The sequence below is a fragment of the Nothobranchius furzeri genome, chromosome 2 (assembly GCF_043380555.1).
Source record: "Nothobranchius furzeri strain GRZ-AD chromosome 2, NfurGRZ-RIMD1, whole genome shotgun sequence".
NCBI lineage: Eukaryota > Metazoa > Chordata > Actinopteri > Cyprinodontiformes > Nothobranchiidae > Nothobranchius > Nothobranchius furzeri.
In genome coordinates, this window is record NC_091742.1 from 15,269,201 (window position 1) to 15,289,699 (window position 20,499).

A 20,499-nucleotide genomic window follows, 5' to 3' on the forward strand; every position below is an offset into this window, starting at 1 on the left:
AGCTTGATATGTGCAACATGTGCGGCCGAACAGGGCGGCAGTCTGGAGGGGGCGGTATTCAATTTCTTTTTTTTTTTTTTTTTTTTTTTTTCTTCCATCAACCGATACATCAACAAAACATAGAAATCACATGTTCTTCATAATAATAATAGTGATGAGTGATGATAATAATAATATTTCTGTAATAAAAGCACAACAAAGTCATTGTTTGCGTTTATATTGGGATTTTATTGCGCCCCCTTGTGTCCGCCGCGCCTCTGTAGTGCGCTCTATAGTGCCCTTCAGCAGGTGGGGGGCGGAGGGATCTCGGAGAGTGATGATGGATGGATACAGGTACCGTGTCACATATCACTGCTCACAAACATAATGGAGAAGAAGCGGTCGAAGCCATCTGGTGCCCAATTTCGGAAAAAAAGAAAAGAAGAGGAGGAGAAAAGAGGAAAAGATGCAGGTATGCATCTCTTTATTATTTAGTTGGTATTTTTCCCGCCTTTCCCCCAACTTATTGATTAACTAACCTCTGTAATCTGAACGTTTTGCATGGTGCTATGATGATCCCTTCAAATGTCTTTTGCTAGCTTCTTACGTTGCATGCATTTAGAACTACTTCCAACCGCTAACTTTTTCTTTGTCAAATGAGCTTTTATGAAAAGCTAAGAATGGGAAAACCGAAAGGCTGATAACCAAACGCTATCAAATTAAAATGAGTCTTTGAGAATTTTGCTGAAATACATTGACGGCGGGCGGCAGGTCTCGCGCAGGTGCCATTCGCCTTTCTTTTTGGACTCGGGAAATGAGCTATGTATTATTTACCCCACGAAAAACAGAGCGGCAGTGGGCCGCTGGAGGTGCCCTGCTAGTAAGATCCCGTTTATACTGTAAACTGCCATAACATAAAAACTATAATAGCTAGAGCGGTCTTTTTTTTAGCTGAAAGTTGAGACTGTCTCGCCTTTCAGCACTGTACAAGTCGATGATGTCATCGTGTTGCGTTAAGTGTTGCGATCAAGGCACAGCACACCGCGGCTATGTTAACTCACAGTGACCTTGAAGCAGCGTGGGAGAGTTGAAGAATTTAACCAGTTAAAATGGATTCATGGATATTTAATCAATAGTTGTGGCTCCTCTGGTCATTTAGTTCTTTGTGTGACGGAGACATTTGCTGAATAAGGAAATAAAAACTTAAAATGACAAAAAATTAGGGAAAAACACTTGTTTTGTATTTTATCAATTATTAATGATTAATAGATTGTTGGTGTTTTAACTTTTGGTAAAGGAAAACACACAATTTCCAGGCAGCCCCAGTCTGGAGAAGTGATGGTGACATCAGCCGTTAAAAATAAATAATACTCTGAGGTTTTTATGAATAATTTGTACTTTTACTTGAGTATTTCTCTAACACCAGTACTTTTACTTGTAAATGAGTAATATTTTAGCAATGTAACAGTACTTGTACTTGCACAGACGTGACATGAAGATTATATTGTTTGTTTTATGCAACATCAGGAGCCCTACGCAGATATTTTGGGATGACATCAGCTGCCACTGAGGAACAGCCATCTACCTCCACTGCTCATACCAGTAGGCCAGTATTTGAACTCGAGGAGGGCCAGTCTGCTGGCACCACATCTCCCCAGGAAGATACTTTAGGTGGGTTTTGCACTCGTGTGTGTGTCCAGCAAACATTTAGCTATAGACATTTAAATAGTATTTTCACAGAATATGGGAATTGTTCCATATAGCAATGTGGTGAGTTATGCTTCCATTTTCTGTCAATAGAGAGACCTACCAGTATATGTGAACTTGATGAGGGACAGCCAGCTGCCACTTCTCCCCAACAAGATATTTCAGGTAAGTTTTGCACAAGTGTGTGTGTGTGTGTCCTGCAAACATTAGAGAAATTTGAATGTCACATCTTGTATTTTAATAGAATATGTGAAATGGTCCACATAGTAATGTGTTGAGTTACGCTTCTGTTTTCTGTCAATAGAGAAGCCTGAACGATCAACCAATGAGTCCCATTGAAGGTGATGATGAGCCTCTTTCTTCATACCCAGCCAAGTGGCCATCACCAATTACCGACAGCATACGCACAGAGCTAGTTCGAGGAGGACCTACCAAGGTGCCAACTACTTTCATATTTCCCAGGAATGAAGGCGATGGCAGGTGTTGTCATCATAACTATTTCAGTAGAACTTTGACAAGTGGTGAGAAGGTGGCCAGGAGCTGGATGTTGTATTCAGTTAGCAAACGTTGTTATATATAATACTCTCCACGCAATTTGAAACAACGTTGTAGGTGTAATTTTTTTCTTGTGTGTGTGTGTGTGTGTGTTTGTGTGTGTGTGTGTGTGTGGGGGGGGGGGGGGCATCACGGGGGATCTCGCACAGGGCGCCATTTAGGCCAGCTCCGCCTCTGGCTATAATAAAAAGAAGTGGACTAATAGGATCTCCTTGTCTAACTCCTCTATTAACTGGAAATCTGGTTGTCGTACCTGAATAAAGAAGAACTGCACTCAATACATCTTTGTATAGGAATGTAATCATATCAATGAATATTTTACCAAATCCAAAGTGCTGAAGTGACTTTATAATAAATTGATGTTCAAGACTATCAAAGGCTTTAAAAGAATCTAAGAACAGTATAGCACCATCCTCTTCTACTAAATTTTCATAATCTAATAAATCAAGAATCAGACAGATGTTGTCATGAATATGTCTATTTGGAAGAAAACCTGATTGAGTTTAACTAATGAAATCATTTATTCCATTTTTAAATCTGTTAGCCAGTGTATGAGTGAATAATTTATGGTCCACATTCAGCATTGTAATAGGTCTTAAGTTATCAATATTAGATTTATCTTTGTTGGGTTTAGGTATCAGTATTATTACTCCTTGTTTCATCGTAGTTAAGAGTGAGTTATTATGAATACATTCCTGTAAAACTTCAAATAGTAGCTCTCTAACATCTTTCCAAAAGTATTTATAAAAGTTTGTGGTTAGACCGTCCTGGCCAGGAGACGTACCCAGTGCTACTTTATGAATCACCTTGTCAAGTTCAGAAATATTCAAATCCATATCACATTCTTCTTTAAATTCTAAATTAATTTGAGGGATAAACCTTTCAATGTAGTTAAAGAATTTTACGGAATCTAATTCTTTAAGGTGAGAAGAGTATAATTGACGGTAAAAATTATAAATACTGACTGACATTTCTCTTTGATCTTTAATTAACTTACCATTAATATTTAGTGAATTTATTGCATTTTTTGTCTGTCTATTTTTCTCTAATTTACTGAAGTATGAGCTATTCCTCTCTCCATCTTCTATCCATTTTGCCCTTGACCGAATGAAAGCTCCTTGAGCCTTATTTAAATAAAGCTCGTCCAGTTTTGATTGAAGTTTTAAATATTTCTCTCTATTCGTATCTGAAAGTGTACAATCTCCGCAAAGTTTATTCAAATCCCTCAACAATTGTCTTTCTGTTTCTTTATTGTTTTTCCTCCTTTCAAGTGTCAACTGTTATTACTAAATAAACTTATCATATTTTGTTTTTAGTGAAGTGGCTTTGGGCTGCAAAAGACACCGGGCGTGTGGAGGCAGTCGTTGGGCCATACAAATTGTATGACTCTTCTTTTCACACACTGGAGGACAGTGGGTGGCTTTCTGATGAGGTAAGTGAAGTAATCATTTTTGGTCCTAGTGGTGGTCTGTAAAAATAATCTTCTTTTAATCCAAACAGGTCATTGATGCATACCTGCACTGCCTCACTAGGAAAGAAAAGGCAAGTAAGAACGTATGCCGGTTATTTCACAAAAGTATTTTATACACATTTGTAATCTTTTAAAAAAAAACTATTACACTTTTCAGAAACCCGTGTATCAGTTGTCTTGCGTTGTTGCAACCTCTCTGTTTTCTGGGAAGTTTAAATGTGTCAGCAAGGTAATGTAGATGTTATATAAGTCATATAGTGCATGTTATGTAAATGAATCTAAATCTTTATAAACTAAAAAGTATTCCACAGATGTTGTTTCCGGCTGAGGACATTTGGTTGTGCCCACTGAACTTTGGTGCACACTGGATCCTTGTGGTACATGTTAACACCTCATGTGTTTTTTTCTCTTTTTTTGTTTTATTATTCTTTTAGCAGCATATTCTTATTTTGAAAATGTTTGCAACTGATTATGTTTACTTAAGTGAGTGTAATACACATTCTACTAAATACGATTTTCATTTTAGGTTGTCAAAATCTCCTCACAATCTGTACTGCTGTTAGACCCTCTTGGAAATGAAGGTTGTTATGAAAGGAAAATTATGCGTAACTGGAGGTATCTGTTTTGGGTTGTTTGGTTTGTGTGTGTGTTTTTTTAGAGCAAAATGCTTGCAAAAAACTTGTTTTGTTTTTATTAGGAATTTTCTGAAGATGAAAGGAAATGAAGAGTTCCGAGTGGATTGGAAAATGGAGAGACTGCCACACAACAAGCAGATGGACTCCAGCAGTTGTGGAGCTTTAGTGTTGAAGGTATTTAATAAGCAATTGTATTTAACTAGAATTAAGTTAATTGCAATTACTGTAACATATTTTACAGTTTGCCGAACACTACCTTATGAGTGGAGAGGTTACTAGGGTACTGTCCACTCCAGAAGCCATTGGGCTGCAACGCACAGAAATTGCTTGCGAACTGCTAGAACATCAAAGTAAGTTGAGTCATGTGCTTTTGTATTGCAATAGCACTTTCAGTTTTGTTTAAAAACTGTTAGGTTGAAAGCCAGTGTGTTTCTAGGTAATGCTGATGACTACTGTGTGGTTTGTTCCATGCTGGAAGCCGATCCTGAGTCCAGTATGATTGAAATGGTAAAACAAATAAACCACAAATGCAATATATAGTTAGCCTAGTGAACTAGACCAAATTCTTGCTTTGCAAAGTTTGGTCTAGGCATGCTCCATTGGAACCTCTGCAGCTCCTACCAGGACTCTGGCTAGCCAATCACAGCTCTCTAGAGGGGTTTCAAACACATAAAGAGCTGTGATTGGTCCATAATGGTGGGCCAATCATAGTGCTCTATCTGCTTAGTGAACAAATCACAGAGCTTTATCTGCTTTGTGGGCCAATCAGGGCACTCTATATGCCTGGTGGGTGGGATGATGCAACAGAGTGAAACAAGAGTATGTCACATTCATTGTCCAGTGGAATGCAGAGATCATTTGAAAGACAACGGTAGAACCCGCCCCACAACCGAGAGCCGTCAATGGAGCATGGCCAGACTAAATAATACGTTTATTTAGTCTGGCATGCCAGGCTAATATATAGTGGCTTGCAATAGTATTCGGCCCATTTGAACCTTTCTACATTTTGTCACATTACAGCCACAAACACGAATCAATTTTAATTGTAATTCTACATGAAAGACCAATAATAAGTGGTGTAAATGTGAGAAGTGGAATGACAATCACACATGATTCCAAACAATTTTTACAAATGAATAACTGAAAAGTGGGGTGTGCGTAATTATTCAGCCCCCTGAATCAATACTTTGTAGAACCACCTTTAGCTGCAATTACAGCTGCCAGTCTTTTAGGATATGTCTCTACCAGTCTCTAGCTGGTAGAGAAATTGGTCTTTCACGTGGAATTCCAATAAAATTGATTCATGTTTGTGAATGCAATCTGACAAAATGTGGAAAAGTTCATGGGGGTTGAATACTTTTGCAAGCCACTGTAGTAATTATTTTCTCATGAAATTCGTAATGTTGGTTAACACACTTCCACCCCCCTCCCTTCTCCCTCTCCAGGTGCAGTGTGAGAGTTGTCTCAGATGGGCACATTTTGGATGTGCTCAATATGACAGCAGCCTGGTCAAGTACTTGTGCAACAAATGTGCATAATTTGTTATGAATACTATTTCTATTTCAGTTCTTTGTCCCTGTGTTCTGTTGGATCTATAAATGTCAAATATATGTATCTGTAAATATATTCAGTAAATATATACTGTAACTATAATGGAGTGAGTTCATTGTCAAAGTTTATATAGTCAGGTGTTCCAATCACTTCAATGGTGACAGCTGTATAACTTAAGCACCTTGGCATGCAGACTGCTTCTACAAACAAGTGCCAAAGCATGTTACCATTGTTATTATAAACTACAAGCATAAGAATTACGTGCCAAAGCATGCTACCTTTGTTATTATAAACTACAAGCATAAGAATTACGTGCCAAAGCATGCTACCTTTGTTATTATCAACTACAAGCATAAGAATTACGTGCCAAAGCATGCTACCTTTGTTATTATCAACTACAAGCATAAGAATTACGTGCCAAAGCATGCTACCTTTGTTATTATAAACTACAAGCATAAGAATTACGTGCCAAAGCATGCTACCTTTGTTATTATAAACTACAACCATAAGAATTACGTGCCAAAGCATGCTACATTTGTTATTATCAACTACAAGCATAAGAATTACGTGCCAAAGCATGCTACCTTTGTTATTATAAAGTACAAGCATAAGAATTACATGCCAAAGCATGCTACCTTCGTTATTATCAACTACAAGCATAAGAATTACGTGCCAAAGCATGCTACCTTTGTTATTATAAACTACAAGCATAAGAATTACGTGCCAAAGCATGCTACCTTTGTTATTATAAACTACAAGCATAAGAATTACGTGCCAAAGCATGCTACCTTTGTTATTATAAACTACAGGCATAAGAATTACGTGCCAAAGCATGCTACCTTTGTTATTATAAACTACAAGCATAAGAATTACGTGCCAAAGCATGCTACCTTTGTGAATGTGACCTACAAGCACACTTTAATGGGTAAAAAGAAGTGTCAAACCGTACTGGCTTCATGAATATCAGCTACAAACATACTCTGATGGGCAAAGTTAAGTGGTAAACTGTCATACCTACTTAAATTTGTGCTGGAATTATTGTTTGGCAGCAGAAATGTGCATAAATTACGTACAGTAGGAAATTTTGCCAAAGTAGGGCAGTTTGTCAGGGGACACCTAAAATTATCCTACGGGTAGGACGTTTTGCCAAAGTAGGACGTTTTATCAGGACACCGGGGCTTAGCGCGCGCACGCGCAGACGCACGCGCGCGCACACACACACACAGACGCGCACACAGACACACACAACACGCACTAGTCATCATCATATATCTTGTACCACATAATTGTTAATCTGAAGCTACATCATAGAAACGCTTCCTCTTTACCTTCACTTGTCAGAGAAGAGTTGTGCTTAAAGTGCCCCACCTGGAACCCCCCCCCCCCCCCCCCCCCATTTTAAAGGGATGCGCCTCTTTATGGTATTGTTTGTTTGTTTCAATGCAAAACTGCAAAGGCTGTGAGCAATAAGAGTCTGAGTCTATGAGGACAAAACGACCAACGGAGAAGAAAACTGATTTACTGCTAAATGAAACGTCGGTGTTAAACAAACAGAAGCAAACTGGTTAAATAAATGTTGGATTTATTGTCATCGACTCATTTTCAAAAGAACAAACGAAGCAGAACAGGTGAAGTTGTTTTTCCCACTCACAGAGAAGATAAAAGCTTTTTGATGATGATGATGATGATGGTTATTAAACGTGGTTGGTGGCTAACCACAGAGCTCCTTCACATCTCGTCTCCTTCCTGAGGAGAACACGTTCTGCTGCACCTTTAAGAGTCTCATCCTGACTTGATCTGGAAGCTTCAGGATCTCCTCAGAATCCAAACGTCTGTTTGATAGCCTGAAAGTAAAAGCGCCTCCATCCCTCCTTGGTGGTCTCCTCCTCTCCTGCAGGAACTCCTCTACACACCATCCTCAGCTCCGTCTCATCTCCTTGATCCACCAGCTCCAGACTGATGGTGGCGTAGTGCTCTGATGGAGAAACCACAAAGGCTCAGATGTTGGAGCATTCCTGAAAGCATCATGGCAGCAGGAATCCAAGACTCACCGTTGGGCCATGATCTGAAGCGCCATCTCATCTCAATCCTCTGGTCCGGTACCTGCAGAGAACAGAGGCCCAGTTTCCATGACAACATGACATACTAATCTGTGATTGGCTGAGTCAGTGTGACCTCACCAGATCGGTGAACTCTCCGCTAATACTGCCGTCCAGGAGCTGGAACCTCCCCCCTCGCCATCCATCTAAGGTGGCGGCCGAGCGAGTGAAGGCCTGTGCAAACTGGAGAGAAAATCCTTATTCAATACTACAGTACTTGTACTAAAGTACTTATATTTTGATAATTTGACACTAGAGTACTTATAGTACTTGTACAACTTCACCACTTAAACAAGTCCAGGGAGGTTGTCTTCAGTCCTGGGGACCTTACACTTCAGAGAAGTCTGTCTACAGGAACATGAAGCTGTTTAGAGATGGTCTCCTAGTCTTTTGAAACTGGACACGGTCTCCTAGTCTTTGTGTGATTGGACACGGTCTCCAATGGGCCATTCCCATCTGTACCGGGTCGGCCCGGGCCGGGTAGCGTAGGTTGTTTACATATCTGGGTGTCCTGGTATTTTTCCGGGCCAACCAAGGCTCATTCTCAGCCCTCTTCTCGAGGGGGTCTGCTTCAGGCCAACCAGGGCCAACACACCCACTGCTGACAGCAAATTCACACCTTCCATTAGAGCAAGCCTCTGATTGGTGGGTAGAATCAGCCCACATGGGCTTAAGGCAAGGATGTGTGGAATCAACTGGGCCAGGCTGGGGCCGACTCGGTACAGATGGGAATGGCCCACTAGTCTTCGTGTGATTGGACATGCTCTCCTAGTCTTTTGTGACTGGACGCAGTCTCCTAGTCTTTGTGTGATTGGACACGGTCTCTTAGTCTTTATGTGATTGGACACGATCTCCTAGTCTTTGTGTGAATGGGCATGGTCTACAAATCTTTTGTGATTGGACACGGTCTCCTAGTCTTTGTGTGATTGGACACGGTCTCCCAGTCTTCATGTGATTGGACACGGTCTCCTAGTCTTCGTGTGATTGGACACGGTCTCCTAGTCTTCGTGTGATTGGACACGGTCTCCTAGTCTTTGTGTGATTGGACACGGTCTCCTAGTCTTTGTGTGATTGGGCATGGTCTACAAATCTTTTGTGATTGGACACGGTCTCCTAGTCTTTGTGTGATTGGACACGGTCTCCCAGTCTTCGTGTGATTGGACACGGTCTCCTAGTCTTCGTGTGATTGGACACGGTCTCCTAGTCTTTGTGTGATTGGACACGGTCTCCTAGTCTTTGTGTGATTGGGCATGATCTACAAATCTTTTGTGATTGGACACGGTCTCCTAGTCTTTGTGTGATTGGACACGGTCTCCTAGTCTTTATGTGATTGGACACGATCTCCTAGTCTTTATTAGCCTAGTGAACTAGACCAAATTCTTGCTTTGCAAAGTTTGTATAATATATTAAATGTATTATATTAATATATATTAATAAATTTAAATAAGTTTGTATAAATATTTGTAAATAATACATTTATTTAGTCTGGCTTGCCAGGCTAAGTCTTTATGTGATTGGACACGGTCTCCTAGTCTTTATGTGATTGGACACGGTCTCCTAGTCTTTATGTGATTGGACACAGTCTCCTAGTCTTCGTGTGATTGGACACAGTCTCCTAGTCTTCGTGTGATTGGACACGGTCTCCTAGTCTTTATGTGATTGGACACAGTCTCCTAGTCTTCGTGTGATTGGACATGATCTCCTAGTCTTTGTGTGATTGGACATGGTCTCCTAGTCTTTATGTGATTGCCAGAAAGCAGTCCAATATCGCATGAAACTGACCTGTTCTGGTCTTAGACGGGTCTATAGAGTTATTTTATACCATTGTGGACTGGTTTGACTGGATGACCTGTCTGGTACCTCCTGGCTGATGAAGGTCCGGTAAAGTTCATCAGGTGATGTTAGGAACGTTTCCGTCAGAAGAAAGCTGCAGGTAGAGATACGAACTCCAGTGGAACAAGGACTTGGGCTTGATGAGGACTTAGTGCTGGAGCTGATCTGAAGAACACCAACAGGTTAAAGGTCTGGTCCACTCAGAGTGAAGTCAGAAGCAAAGGTAGGACCTACCTGAGTTTTGCAGGTCTTGACCTGGTTCTTTGTGGACAGAGCAGGTGCAGATGACTTCTGTCCATCAGCAGTGGGTAGGATCATCCCCTGACTAAACTCTGTGAGGACAGATGTCAACATTACCCCTGGTCTAGTCACAACTGTCTCTGAAAGGCTAGTTCTGATTGGCTGTGACCAACTGACCTGATTTTAGCTCATGGGTGTACCTGCCCAGAACCTTACGGACCTCCTTGATCCCAGACCTCTTCATGAGGTCCAGGAGTGGTGTGCTGGGCTGGTCCCTACACAGAGACACAGATATCTGCAAAAGAACATCCTCGTTAGTAATATTGTCATCAGGATGCTGGTTTGGGATCAAGATCAAGAGCTTGACCCACGTCCAGGTCGTCCTCGTTGTTCTCATCAGACAAGTTGGACACGTCAACAGTTCCTCTGTACTTTACTCCACTACAGGAAGTACCTGCAGATAGAAAACAGGATGCAGACATTGTTGAGGATGTTGGCCCCTCTGACCATTTCTGTGTTTTCTCTGAAATATCAGTTTTACCCGTTACCCGTCATAACTCAGCTGTTCTAAAAAAAAAACCCTCTGCATCAGTTTTTAGTGAACTTCTGAATAAATCAACAAGTCTAACAACCAACTTCTAAATCACTTCAACAGCAACACTCCAGAGGTCATTGATGCCATTGCTCCAGAAAAGCTAAACAATAACAAAAAGCTCCATGGAAGTTCACTAAATGGTTACAAACCAGAAGAGAGAATCCTGCTCACCTTCAGTCCTGCAGACAGCAGCTGCGTACTTAAATAAGGCCTTTTTCTCCTAAGTGATCAGTAACGTTGATAATTCTTGTGTTCTGTTTGCCGCTGTGGAGAGGCTAAATAATCAACCAACACAGTTAGCTCCTGATTTCACGTCCCAATCTAAGTGAAACGAGTCTGCGTCCCTTTTCAACGAGAACATCTTAAACATCAGATTAGCCATTCACTCCTCCATGTCAACCAACACAACCAGACCACTGCTACAGCCACACCCACTCCGGCTAGAACGCCAGTTCTCAACATGACTAGTGCCACAACACTAGAGGACATAATTAAGAGCTTAAACTCACCTGTTGTCTTCATGTACTACTAACTAAAGTCCTTAAAAATGTCTTTAACCTTTTGATGCATGAATTATGAAATCTTCAACCATGATATTTTTTAACAATTTTTTTCATTCATCTTTAGGTGTGAATGAAACAAATTTCAACAAATATTTTTTGTAACATTTAATAATTTACTAATAATTTATTGCATGTCCACCTCAGTGGACAGCGTGCATTCTGAACATGAAATATGTTGGCTTGACTTACTGAAGTCCAAATGGAGGGGCTCAAATGCAAGAAAGTCTTCAATAGCTGTGCTTAATAGCAAAAAATTAATAAATAACAATTTTGAGTACCTGTCCACTGTAGTGACCATTATGCATCAAAGGGTTAGTTGCATGAAAGCTGATGTACTGAAAATTGTTAATTTCTCCTTAATGTCGGGTATTTTCCCAAATTGACGGAAAACTGCTGCTGTTAAGCCTCTCCTGAAGAAAAGTAAACTAGATCCATTAGTGATGAATTATTACAGACCGATTTCTAATCTGGCCTTCATTGGGAAAATTATTGAAAAAGCTGTTATGATCCAGCTGAACAACTTCTTGGAACTTAGATAGATTAATGAACTGGGTGGGACGTTCAGACACAGTCCGTAGTTGGTTCCAATCATACCTCACAGACAAGAGTTAAGTTGTTTTCATTGGTGAACACAAATCAAAGCAAATGGCCCTGACATGTGGTGTCCCCCAAGGCTCGATTCTTGGAAAACTGCTTTTCAATCTCTACATGCTCCCACTGGGCCGGGTCCTAAACATTAACAACATCACCTACCACAGTTATGCAGATAGCACCCAGATCTACCGAGCTCTATCGCCTAATGAATATGGTCCCCTAGACAAGGGTTACTCAGGGGTAATGGTCTGAGGGTCCCTTAACAAAAGGACCTGGAAGCGTGTCCAGACAAGACCTAGATAAACTAATTAATGCATTCATCTCCAGCAGGCTGGACTATTGCAATGGTCTCCTAACTGGTCTTCCCAAAACAGCCGTAAAACAACCACAGTTCATGCTAGAGTCTCAACAAGAACCAAGAGAACCGAGCACATCACTCCTGTTCTTAAATCCCTACAGAATCGACTTCAAAGTGTTTTTACTAGTCTATAAATCTCTCAATGGCATGGGGGCCAAAGTACATGTGGGATCTCCTTCCTGTATACCCACCCAGCAGGGTTCTCAGATCCCTGGGAAACAGCTAGCTGGTAGAACCGGGTCATAACCAAACAGGGTGAAGCTGCTTTTAGCTACTATGCTGCTCACAGATGGAATCAGCTTCCTCGTGACTTCAGATCTGCCCCAACTGTAGAAATGTTTATCAGCCTTTGAATAAATGCTCGCTATGCTGCACCTTCTGCTCTGTAACTGCTCACCCTTTTATCTGTTTGTTAAATCTGAAATTAAGTTCTACATTTCTTTGTTTGATTTACTGTGTTTGCTGTTCTTGTTTCTGTAACACACTTTGAATTGCCTTTGTGTTTGAAATGTGCTATACAAAGCTGCATGGCCTAGGGATGGATGGATGGATGGATGGATGGATGGATGGATGGACGGATGGAAGGACGGATGGATGAACGGCTGGATGGATGGATGGATGGATGGATGGATGGATGGATGGATGGATGGATGGATGGACGGATGGAAGGACGGATGGATGAACGGCTGGATGGATGGATGGATGGATGGATGGATGGATGGATGGATGGATGGATGGATGAATGGATGGATGGATGTTTACAGACCTAACCAGTTGGCCTTCAGCTGCCACTCAAAGAAGTAGAAAAGTTTTCCTTTGCGGTTGTTGATGGAAGCTTCTCCCTCCAGCTTGTTGATGTCCGTCACCTGACAGACTCCCTCCGGTCCCTCAACACGAACGCTGAGCAGCAGCTGACGGAGCAGGTCGGAAGACCAACTGGAAACGTCCCGCTCGGTCCTGATCAGGAGAAGGGGAAGAGACTTCCTGAAGTTTAAAGGCCCCATTCCATTCCTGTTATAACAGCATTTAAAAATATCTCCACATGTGCTGCAGTGTCAAATAACACACACACACTCTCTCTCTCTCTCACCAAAATAACTCCCTCCAATACATCACAGATATGTCTGGAAGATTCTTCCAAGCTGCTAGAAGTTGCTGTTACCATGGATACCAGATTAGCTCCTATAGGTTTGATCATTTTCATATCTACACAATAAGAGTTTCATTTGGACGTGTAGTTCCAAGGATGAAGTACTGGGAGACTCTAGTCGTTTATGGTTCCTAGAAACATGGAAGAAAGTGTAAAAAAAAAAGACATATTTTCAGAATAAAAGCCTCCAGAGGCCTTAACATGAATCAGTCTTGTTTTTTTTTAAACAAACATGTCATATGAACCAGCTTTTAAAGTTCTTCTATTCTCAGCAAGTTGGTCATCACTTTCAGACGAGCTTTCAGAGTCTAGCTCCAGCTTCATCAACAGGAAGAAACAACCAATAACAAGAACCAGAATAAAAGGACACACCAACCAATGCCAGTTATTGACGTTGGTGGCATCTGCTCTCTCCTCAACAATCCATCGAGGATCTCCTTCTCCCCATTTGGCCATCACAGATCTCTGAAGTCTGATCGCCGCCGGCTGAAGACCAGTAATCTTTGAGTTTTAGCTCCACTATGACTCTGGAGAGGGTCTCAGGGACTCATCTCAGCTGAAACACGAACCAGCTGCTCAAAAGACTTTCAAAATAAAATCGCACAGGATGGAGTTTAACAAAATAAAAGAAGAGAGCCGAGATGTTTACTACAGTTTTCTTCCTCCAGGTGTGGTTAAAGTACTCAGATATACAGATACTTTACTTTAAACCACTGCTAGAACAATTAAAACTAAAATGAATCATCTATAGTTTACAAACGCAATGTGTATCAACATAGACATTATTTATATACACAATGAAAATCATCAAATCAATAGTTATTTTTAAAAATAAAAGATGGATGGGTTTAATGATAATCTTTGTTAAATGATTGATTTCTAAATGGTGGCGAATAATATAAAAACAATAATTTATTTGAGCTTTCAGCCACAAATAATGACCTGATGGGTAATTTAACAGTATTTATATATTCTATAAATTAACCAAAAACATTAGATAGGCAGGAATTTAAAAATAAAACAGATTTAACAGAGAGCTTCTATGTCTAAATTGACTCTGGGCTGATAAATGATGTGATTTACAATAAAAAATAAAGAAAAGTTAATTTTTTTAAACTTTCGCTGAGACATTTAAGGCTATTTTTTTAACCATTTAAAAACCTAATTTTTTACTACATCTCCCAGAAGCCCTTGCGCAGCCGTAAGTTCCGACTCTTCCGATAGAACGGAAGTAGGAAGAGAACCGCGGCGACTGAAGGTAAAAACATTCGGTTGGTTTTGTACGTTTATCACATTTTTACTTTGTTGTCTTTGAGTTTTCTTGTTCCGGCTTAAATGCTTAATATTTCTGGAGTGATTTTACTTTTCCCGCCGTTTGTCATGTCGGAAAATAGCAGTTAAACCCTGACGTTTCTGTTAGCTTGCTAGCATGCTAATAGATAAAATCCAGCTACTGTGGCAGTAACGAGCCTCTTGTGTCATTATTTAGATAAATATGAATGTAAAGTCACCCCATCAGCTCCAACAACACACAGCTTGCCCTTATAATTTATGTCAATAAACCGGATTGAAACTGTTATTTGTGTCCAGATGATGAAGAGTAAAACAGATGAGGAAGACTATTGGAACAGCTCCAAGTTTAAAGCTTTCACCTTTGAGGATGATGATGATGAGTTCAGCAGGGTAAGATCTGATCTAGTGTCTTCCACACAGCTGTTATGTGGAGATTACTGATAAACAATTTAATCGTAAACAGCTATAAATAATCCAAACCCCCTGTTAAAATAAACATCAAAACATGTGAGTTGGGATTTTTGTTTGACAACCTTAGTTGAAGGAGTCGAGGCAGGCGGTGAACAGCATCTGTTCGCTGGTGGGTGAAGACGATGATGATGATGTGGAGAAGGTCAGCTGGAGCGGAGAACCCATCGGCAGTAAGTCACTAAATCCACCTGTGGATAATCCTGAGCTGTGATTGGCTTCAGGAGGATGATGTGTGGCTTCTGTGTCCCCAGGTATTTCCTGGTCCGTCAAAGAGACGGCAGCATCCAATCAGAAAACAGACAGAGAGCCTGCCTTCCCCAAAGTCACCACAGAGACTTCATCGCTGAACAAAAGCCAGTCAGGACTCTCTCTAAGCTCCCTGTTCAAAGGTGAGACCTCACCGTGGTGCATGCTGGGTAAAAGCCTCGTTATCCTGCCAGAGCGAGGCGCGTCCTCCGTGTTTCAGGAAGGTCACAACTGTTTAATCTGTCTGCAGGAAAACCAAAAGGAGGAAACTTACAGACCTTCACAGACAGTGAGTCTGATGAATGAATGAATGAATTGTCTAATCACTTCACTGATGCCACTAATTTTGTGTTTCAGCGCTCGGCGACTCGTCTGTCAGGCTTTTCGCTCCTGAGCTCCGAAAACCAAAGTCGGAGTACAAGGTAACTGCAGGACTGTAATCTGATTACTGTGGGGAGTCCTCTGTTTTTTCTGATGTCATATGTTTGTCAGGATCTCATAAGTGATTGGTCAACTGAAGAGACGGTGCAGAGACTTCAGCAGGGAAAGGTATCTTACCTGTTTGTACCCATCGGTAGTGACTTAGTCTAATAGTCTTGGTTTAGTACTTTTTACTGTGTTTTTGTACTTCTGACTTGTAATTTTTGTACTTTTCTGCAGGTCGTGTCTCTGGAGAAGTTCCGCTCTCTTCAGGACAAACTGCTGCTGCTGGATTTTGCCGTCGCTGCTCACGACGGAAACGTCATCACGGCTGTAACCAAATTCAGACTCTCTAATCGATGGACTTTGACACCAGTCAGACCAAAGTAACGGAGTTGGATGTTTGTTTTCAGGTTCTGATCTTTTTAAAGAGGACTCTCAGTAAAGGTGAGTAGGGCTCTGGGGTCTCATTTATAAAACATTGCGTAGAATCCTCAGCAAAAAAATGTACTTACACCAAGTAGGTTTGTGACCTATAAGACATGGCGTACGCACAGCTGCACGCAATCTCCGCTTTATAAATCAGAAACGATCTAGAAAGGTTCTCAGCTGCTTTTTAGTCACATCCCACCCTCACCACGCCCACTTTCTGCCATAAATGGTCAATGCAAAGTGCCTTGTAGATCTCATGCATATACATAAGCCGGCTAGTTGCAGCATTTTGATCACGACCGCAGATCAAGGAAGCACAATTTCACAGAAGCAGAAGTTCAGGTACCTGTGGGTGAGGTGGAGAAATGAGAGGAAGTGCTTTTAAAAACAAATAAGAGAAAATCCACAGAGTGGCACAGCGTTGTTGAAGCCGTCAATGCTGAGTTCTTCAGAAAGATCTGTGGCGGATATAAAAAAAATGGTCCAATCGGGATTCGATCCCCAGACTCCTGGGTGAAAGTCACGCACGCTAACCAGTCACCCAGAGGGAGATCTCCCTTGTCCAAGTAGGCAGGCGCATGATCAATCAGGTCACAGTGACAGGACACACACACTGTCACAGACGCATGACATTCCGTCTCAATCTGTCCCCCTGCTGATATTCTGCATTCCGTATTCTGCGCTTCAGGCTGTGTGTGCGTGTGTGTGTGCGTGTGGGGGGTCTTGTTCTGTGTGAAAATGAAGCAGTACAAGTGATAATGCTGCAGGATTTCATAATTGTATCTTCTCAGCAGCAGCACTGCAGGTGCTCTCCATGTCCAACATGTGCGTAAGCCAGGTCCTTAAAACTTAAAGTTGCGCACATTTTTCTGATAAGTTTTCTTTCATAAATCCCAAAGTTTGAGTGGAAAGTTGCTTACGCAGTTTTCCGACCCCGTTTTGTGCGTAAGCAAGCTTGATGAATGAGGCCCCTGGTCCGGTTCTGCAGCAGAGTGAACCGCCGGGTTCTGACTCTGTGTGCTTCATCAGAGGTTTTATTCCGAGAGCTGGAGTCCAGACAGACGGCGCTGAGACATTTTGTCCACTACCTGAGTGAGACCAGAGACCAGAGCCTGCTGCTGGAGCTGCTCAGGTAAAAATCCACCTGAACACACCTGAGTCTCCTTAGCTCCGCCTCCTTTTACGTTACAACTGATTTCTTCTTCTGCTGCTCAGGTCCCTGGGCAGGACGGAGGACATTGCAGTATGTAGTAACCAGTACTACACACTACTAACACCCAATACTACACACTAAAAATACCTAGTACCACACACTAATAATACCTAGTACTACACACTACTAACACCCAGTACTACACACTAATAATACCTAGTACTACACACTACTAACACCCAGTACTACACACTAATAATACCTTCCCCACAAGCATCGGCTCCACACCGTGCGGATAGCCCCAGCTGGCCCGGTTGATTCCACATATCGTTGCTTGGGAATGCAGTCAGATGTTCCCTCCTAGGTAATTAGTGTGATGATGAACTGTGCCGTAAGCCTGATTCTGCCCACCAATCGGAGGCTTCCCCTAATGGGAGGCGTGAATTTGAGTCGGCCTGTCAGTCAGCAGTTGGCCCTGGTTAGCCTGAAGCAGACCACCTCAGGAAGAGGGCTGAAAAACAATCCAGTTGCACCGTGGAAAAAAGGTAGCTATGCTAATGTGGACACACTATGCTATCCAGACCATGCAGAGCCGATGCTAGTGGGAAAGACCCATAATAATACCTAGTAATACACGCTACTTACACCCAGAACTACACACTAATAATACCTATTACTACGCACTACTAACATCCTGTACTACGCACTACTAACACCCAGTACTACACGTTAATAATACCCGTTACTACAAACTAAAAATACCTAGTACTACGCGCTACTGATGACCATTACTATAAAGTCCTAATATCCAGTACTACACAGTACTAATACCCAGTGGTAGTACATTGTCTGTTTCCATGGTTACAGCTGCTTCAGTATAAAGAACACAAGAGCATCGCTGATGAAAACAAGAGGCGGGACTTCCTGAAAAGCTGTCTCAGGTTAGTGATACCTAAAGGAGTAATCTGATTACAACCAGACGATGTGCGTTTTTATTTGTTTATAGTTTGGTGTGGTTTATTTGCTCTTTCCAGCCTTCCATTTTCCCAAGAGGACTCGGCTCACGTTCAGGACCACTACACTCTGCTGGAGAGACAGATCATCATCGAGGTCAGAACCGGTTCAAACCGGATTGAGACCAGTTTTAAAAAGCGCCATTTCCTTATCGACCCAAAAAATGAAATCTGTAAAAAAAAGTCATGCTTTTTCAAATGTACTTTTCTGATGCACTCAAATATTTAATCTCACCGGAGGCCCAGTTTCAGTCCCAGAAACGATCGTCTGAACTCAGCCTTACCTGATTTGATCTGTTTGGTTGCTAGGCAGCAGATAAGAGGGCGGAGCGAGACGGAAAGGTGGAAATCTTCCGAAGGTTTCCCAGAAAAGCTTCGATCCTCAACATGCCGCTGATCACTACGCTGTACTACTGCTGCTTTTACCACTACAACGAGTCTGAGGTCAGTGAGAGTCAGACGGGAAGCCAGGAGGACTAACTGGTATGAGGGTAGCAGGGTTAGAGCCAGTTAAACCAGTAGGTTAGGGTTGGTTATGATAATCACCTCTGTTTCCAGGGGACCTACAGCAGCCCATTAAACATCCGACAGACTTTTAAGGTCAGACCCGTTTCCTCCTCTTTCTGATCAATCCTGACCCCTGAGTCTCTAACGGCTGCGACCTTTGACCTCAGATCTTGGAGAAGCAGTACTTTGCGACGGTTCTGGCGGCGAGGGCGAAGTTGAAGGCATGGGACGACGTCCACGCTCTGTTCACCAGTAAGAACTGGTTCGGCGTGACGAAAAAGAAATCTCCTCTGAGCTTCCAGCGGGTCGTCGACATCCTGCAGAAAAACTCCGCCCCCACAAAGGTAAGGGGCGGGGCCTGTGACCTGGATCCTGGGTCAGGGATGGGAGGTCCTCATGTGTTACTGGTTACCAACAGGAGCTGCAGGAGTACGTCGGACTGGTGGATGACGCCGAGCTGAGGATCAGTTTGGCCCAGAAACACAAATGTCACGACATCGTCATCAACGTGAGTTTTGTCTGTTTCCACCGATGGAGCTCTCTGATTGGCTGCAGGGCGTGTTCTGTCTGTGCCTCTAACATCACCCTTTGTTTCTCAACGAATCAGACGTACAGAGACATGAAAGACCGGCAGCTGTTACTAGAATATCGTAAGAAGGTGGAGCGAGGCTCGATGGAGGAGAGGAAGATCGATGTCTTGTTGAATAACTCGGTGAGGAGGAGGCGGAGCCTCATCCTGAACATCATGTGACTTGTCTGAATTCTTTTTTCATCTTTTGCAGCAAATCCGATGGAAGAACTGATTAAATCACAACTTTGTGGACTTTTATTGTGAAAGTGAAGGATCAGCTTCCTGTGAGAGACGGCTCTTCCATCACCATGACAACAGGAACATCTTTTCAGCTCAGATGTTCAGTTCCAGCCAAAGGAAGGCATGGTGTTACTCTCACAGAGGTCAGAGTGGGTGGAGCCTATTCTGCTGAGTCATCAGCATTATTATTTAAAAATGTTTTTTCAAAAGCATTAGAAATAAAACTGTCAGACAATATAAAAGTAACTGAAGGGGAGAGGAGGGTTTGTGTGAAGTCGCCTGTGAGTCGTTTGTGTACCTGTCTCAGCTGGTTTCATTTTCTGAGCTCAGATTAAGGTTTGTGCGCGCACACACACACACACACACACACACACACACATCAGTGTAAAATGAAAATCATGTTGTAATAAAGCGTTTTTATAAGTGGTAAGGTGGTTTAATATCAACATTTATAACTTCTGGAGAAATAAATGATGTTAATTAGTAATTCAATAAAGATGAGTCCAGCAGGGGGCAGCATTAACACGTTTCTATAGATCTCAGACAGAAAGACTGGATGCTTCTGGTTAAAATGGTGCTAATTGTTAATTTATTTTCTCACTCAGCCGTTTCATTCATCATTCATGCAAAATACAATCATCAACTGTCTCCTAAGTGGAACCTTGTATGACCTACCCTTTCTACTTCATACAATATAATTTACAGAATGGCCTTATACACAAACCACGTATAGAACTTCCTTGTCTTTGTAAACAAAATCACAATAAAACTTATCAATATACTCATTCAATATTTACTTATCAATCATATGATTCTATGATTT

At 41.9% G+C, this 20,499-nt stretch overlaps 2 protein-coding genes across 5 annotated transcripts; one reads left to right on the top strand and one right to left on the bottom strand.

Moving 5' to 3' along the window:
* Positions 1-7,463: 7,463 nt before the first annotated feature.
* On the bottom strand, positions 7,464-13,898 carry LOC139066338 (activator of 90 kDa heat shock protein ATPase homolog 1-like). Of its 4 annotated transcripts, none has more exons than XM_070548802.1 (10): positions 13,707-13,844; positions 13,271-13,461; positions 12,947-13,137; positions 10,442-10,524; positions 10,248-10,365; positions 10,065-10,162; positions 9,858-9,995; positions 8,079-8,180; positions 7,950-8,001; positions 7,464-7,873 (listed from the first exon to the last, which is right to left on the bottom strand). In XM_070548802.1, exons 2-10 carry the CDS (start codon positions 13,291-13,293, stop codon positions 7,716-7,718), a joined length of 963 nt encoding a protein of 320 aa, XP_070404903.1. In that variant the 5' UTR covers positions 13,294-13,461; positions 13,707-13,844; the 3' UTR covers positions 7,464-7,715. The 4 variants fall into 4 exon arrangements, with proteins under 4 accessions (XP_070404903.1, XP_070404902.1, XP_070404899.1 ...); XM_070548801.1 differs by having other exon boundaries at positions 13,703-13,835; XM_070548798.1 differs by lacking the exon at positions 13,271-13,461 and having other exon boundaries at positions 13,707-13,898.
* A 625-nt stretch (positions 13,899-14,523) lies between these two features.
* vipas39 (VPS33B interacting protein, apical-basolateral polarity regulator, spe-39 homolog) lies at positions 14,524-19,881 on the top strand. Its single transcript, XM_070548803.1, has 19 exons — positions 14,524-14,588; positions 14,921-15,013; positions 15,162-15,264; positions 15,346-15,483; positions 15,591-15,629; positions 15,698-15,762; positions 15,833-15,889; positions 16,001-16,093; positions 16,174-16,207; positions 17,222-17,324; positions 17,408-17,435; positions 18,213-18,286; positions 18,380-18,455; positions 18,668-18,802; positions 18,917-18,958; positions 19,033-19,209; positions 19,284-19,373; positions 19,473-19,577; positions 19,648-19,881. The coding sequence occupies exons 2-19, from the start codon at positions 14,921-14,923 to the stop codon at positions 19,666-19,668; spliced, it is 1,473 nt and encodes a 490-aa protein (XP_070404904.1). The 5' UTR covers positions 14,524-14,588; the 3' UTR covers positions 19,669-19,881.
* The last annotated feature ends 618 nt before the right edge of the window (positions 19,882-20,499 follow it).

Bases quoted from the DNA above. Each gene is read 5' to 3' on its own strand.
- vipas39 (XM_070548803.1), top strand. From the start codon at position 14,921: ATGATGAAGAGTAAAACAGATGAGGAAGACTATTGGAACAGCTCCAAG. The intron at 16,208-17,221 runs GTGAGTAGGGCT...GTGCTTCATCAG, and splicing joins AAAGAGGACTCTCAGTAAAG to AGGTTTTATTCCGAGAGCTG. The intron at 17,325-17,407 runs GTAAAAATCCAC...TCTGCTGCTCAG, and splicing joins CTGCTGCTGGAGCTGCTCAG to GTCCCTGGGCAGGACGGAGG.
- LOC139066338 (XM_070548798.1), bottom strand. From the start codon at position 13,786: ATGGCCAAATGGGGAGAAGGAGATCCTCGATGGATTGTTGAGGAGAGA. The intron at 13,138-13,706 runs GTTGGTGTGTCC...TCTCCTGATCAG, and splicing joins AACGTCAATAACTGGCATTG to GACCGAGCGGGACGTTTCCA. The intron at 10,366-10,441 runs GTGGGTCAAGCT...GTTCTTTTGCAG, and splicing joins ACAACGAGGACGACCTGGAC to ATATCTGTGTCTCTGTGTAG.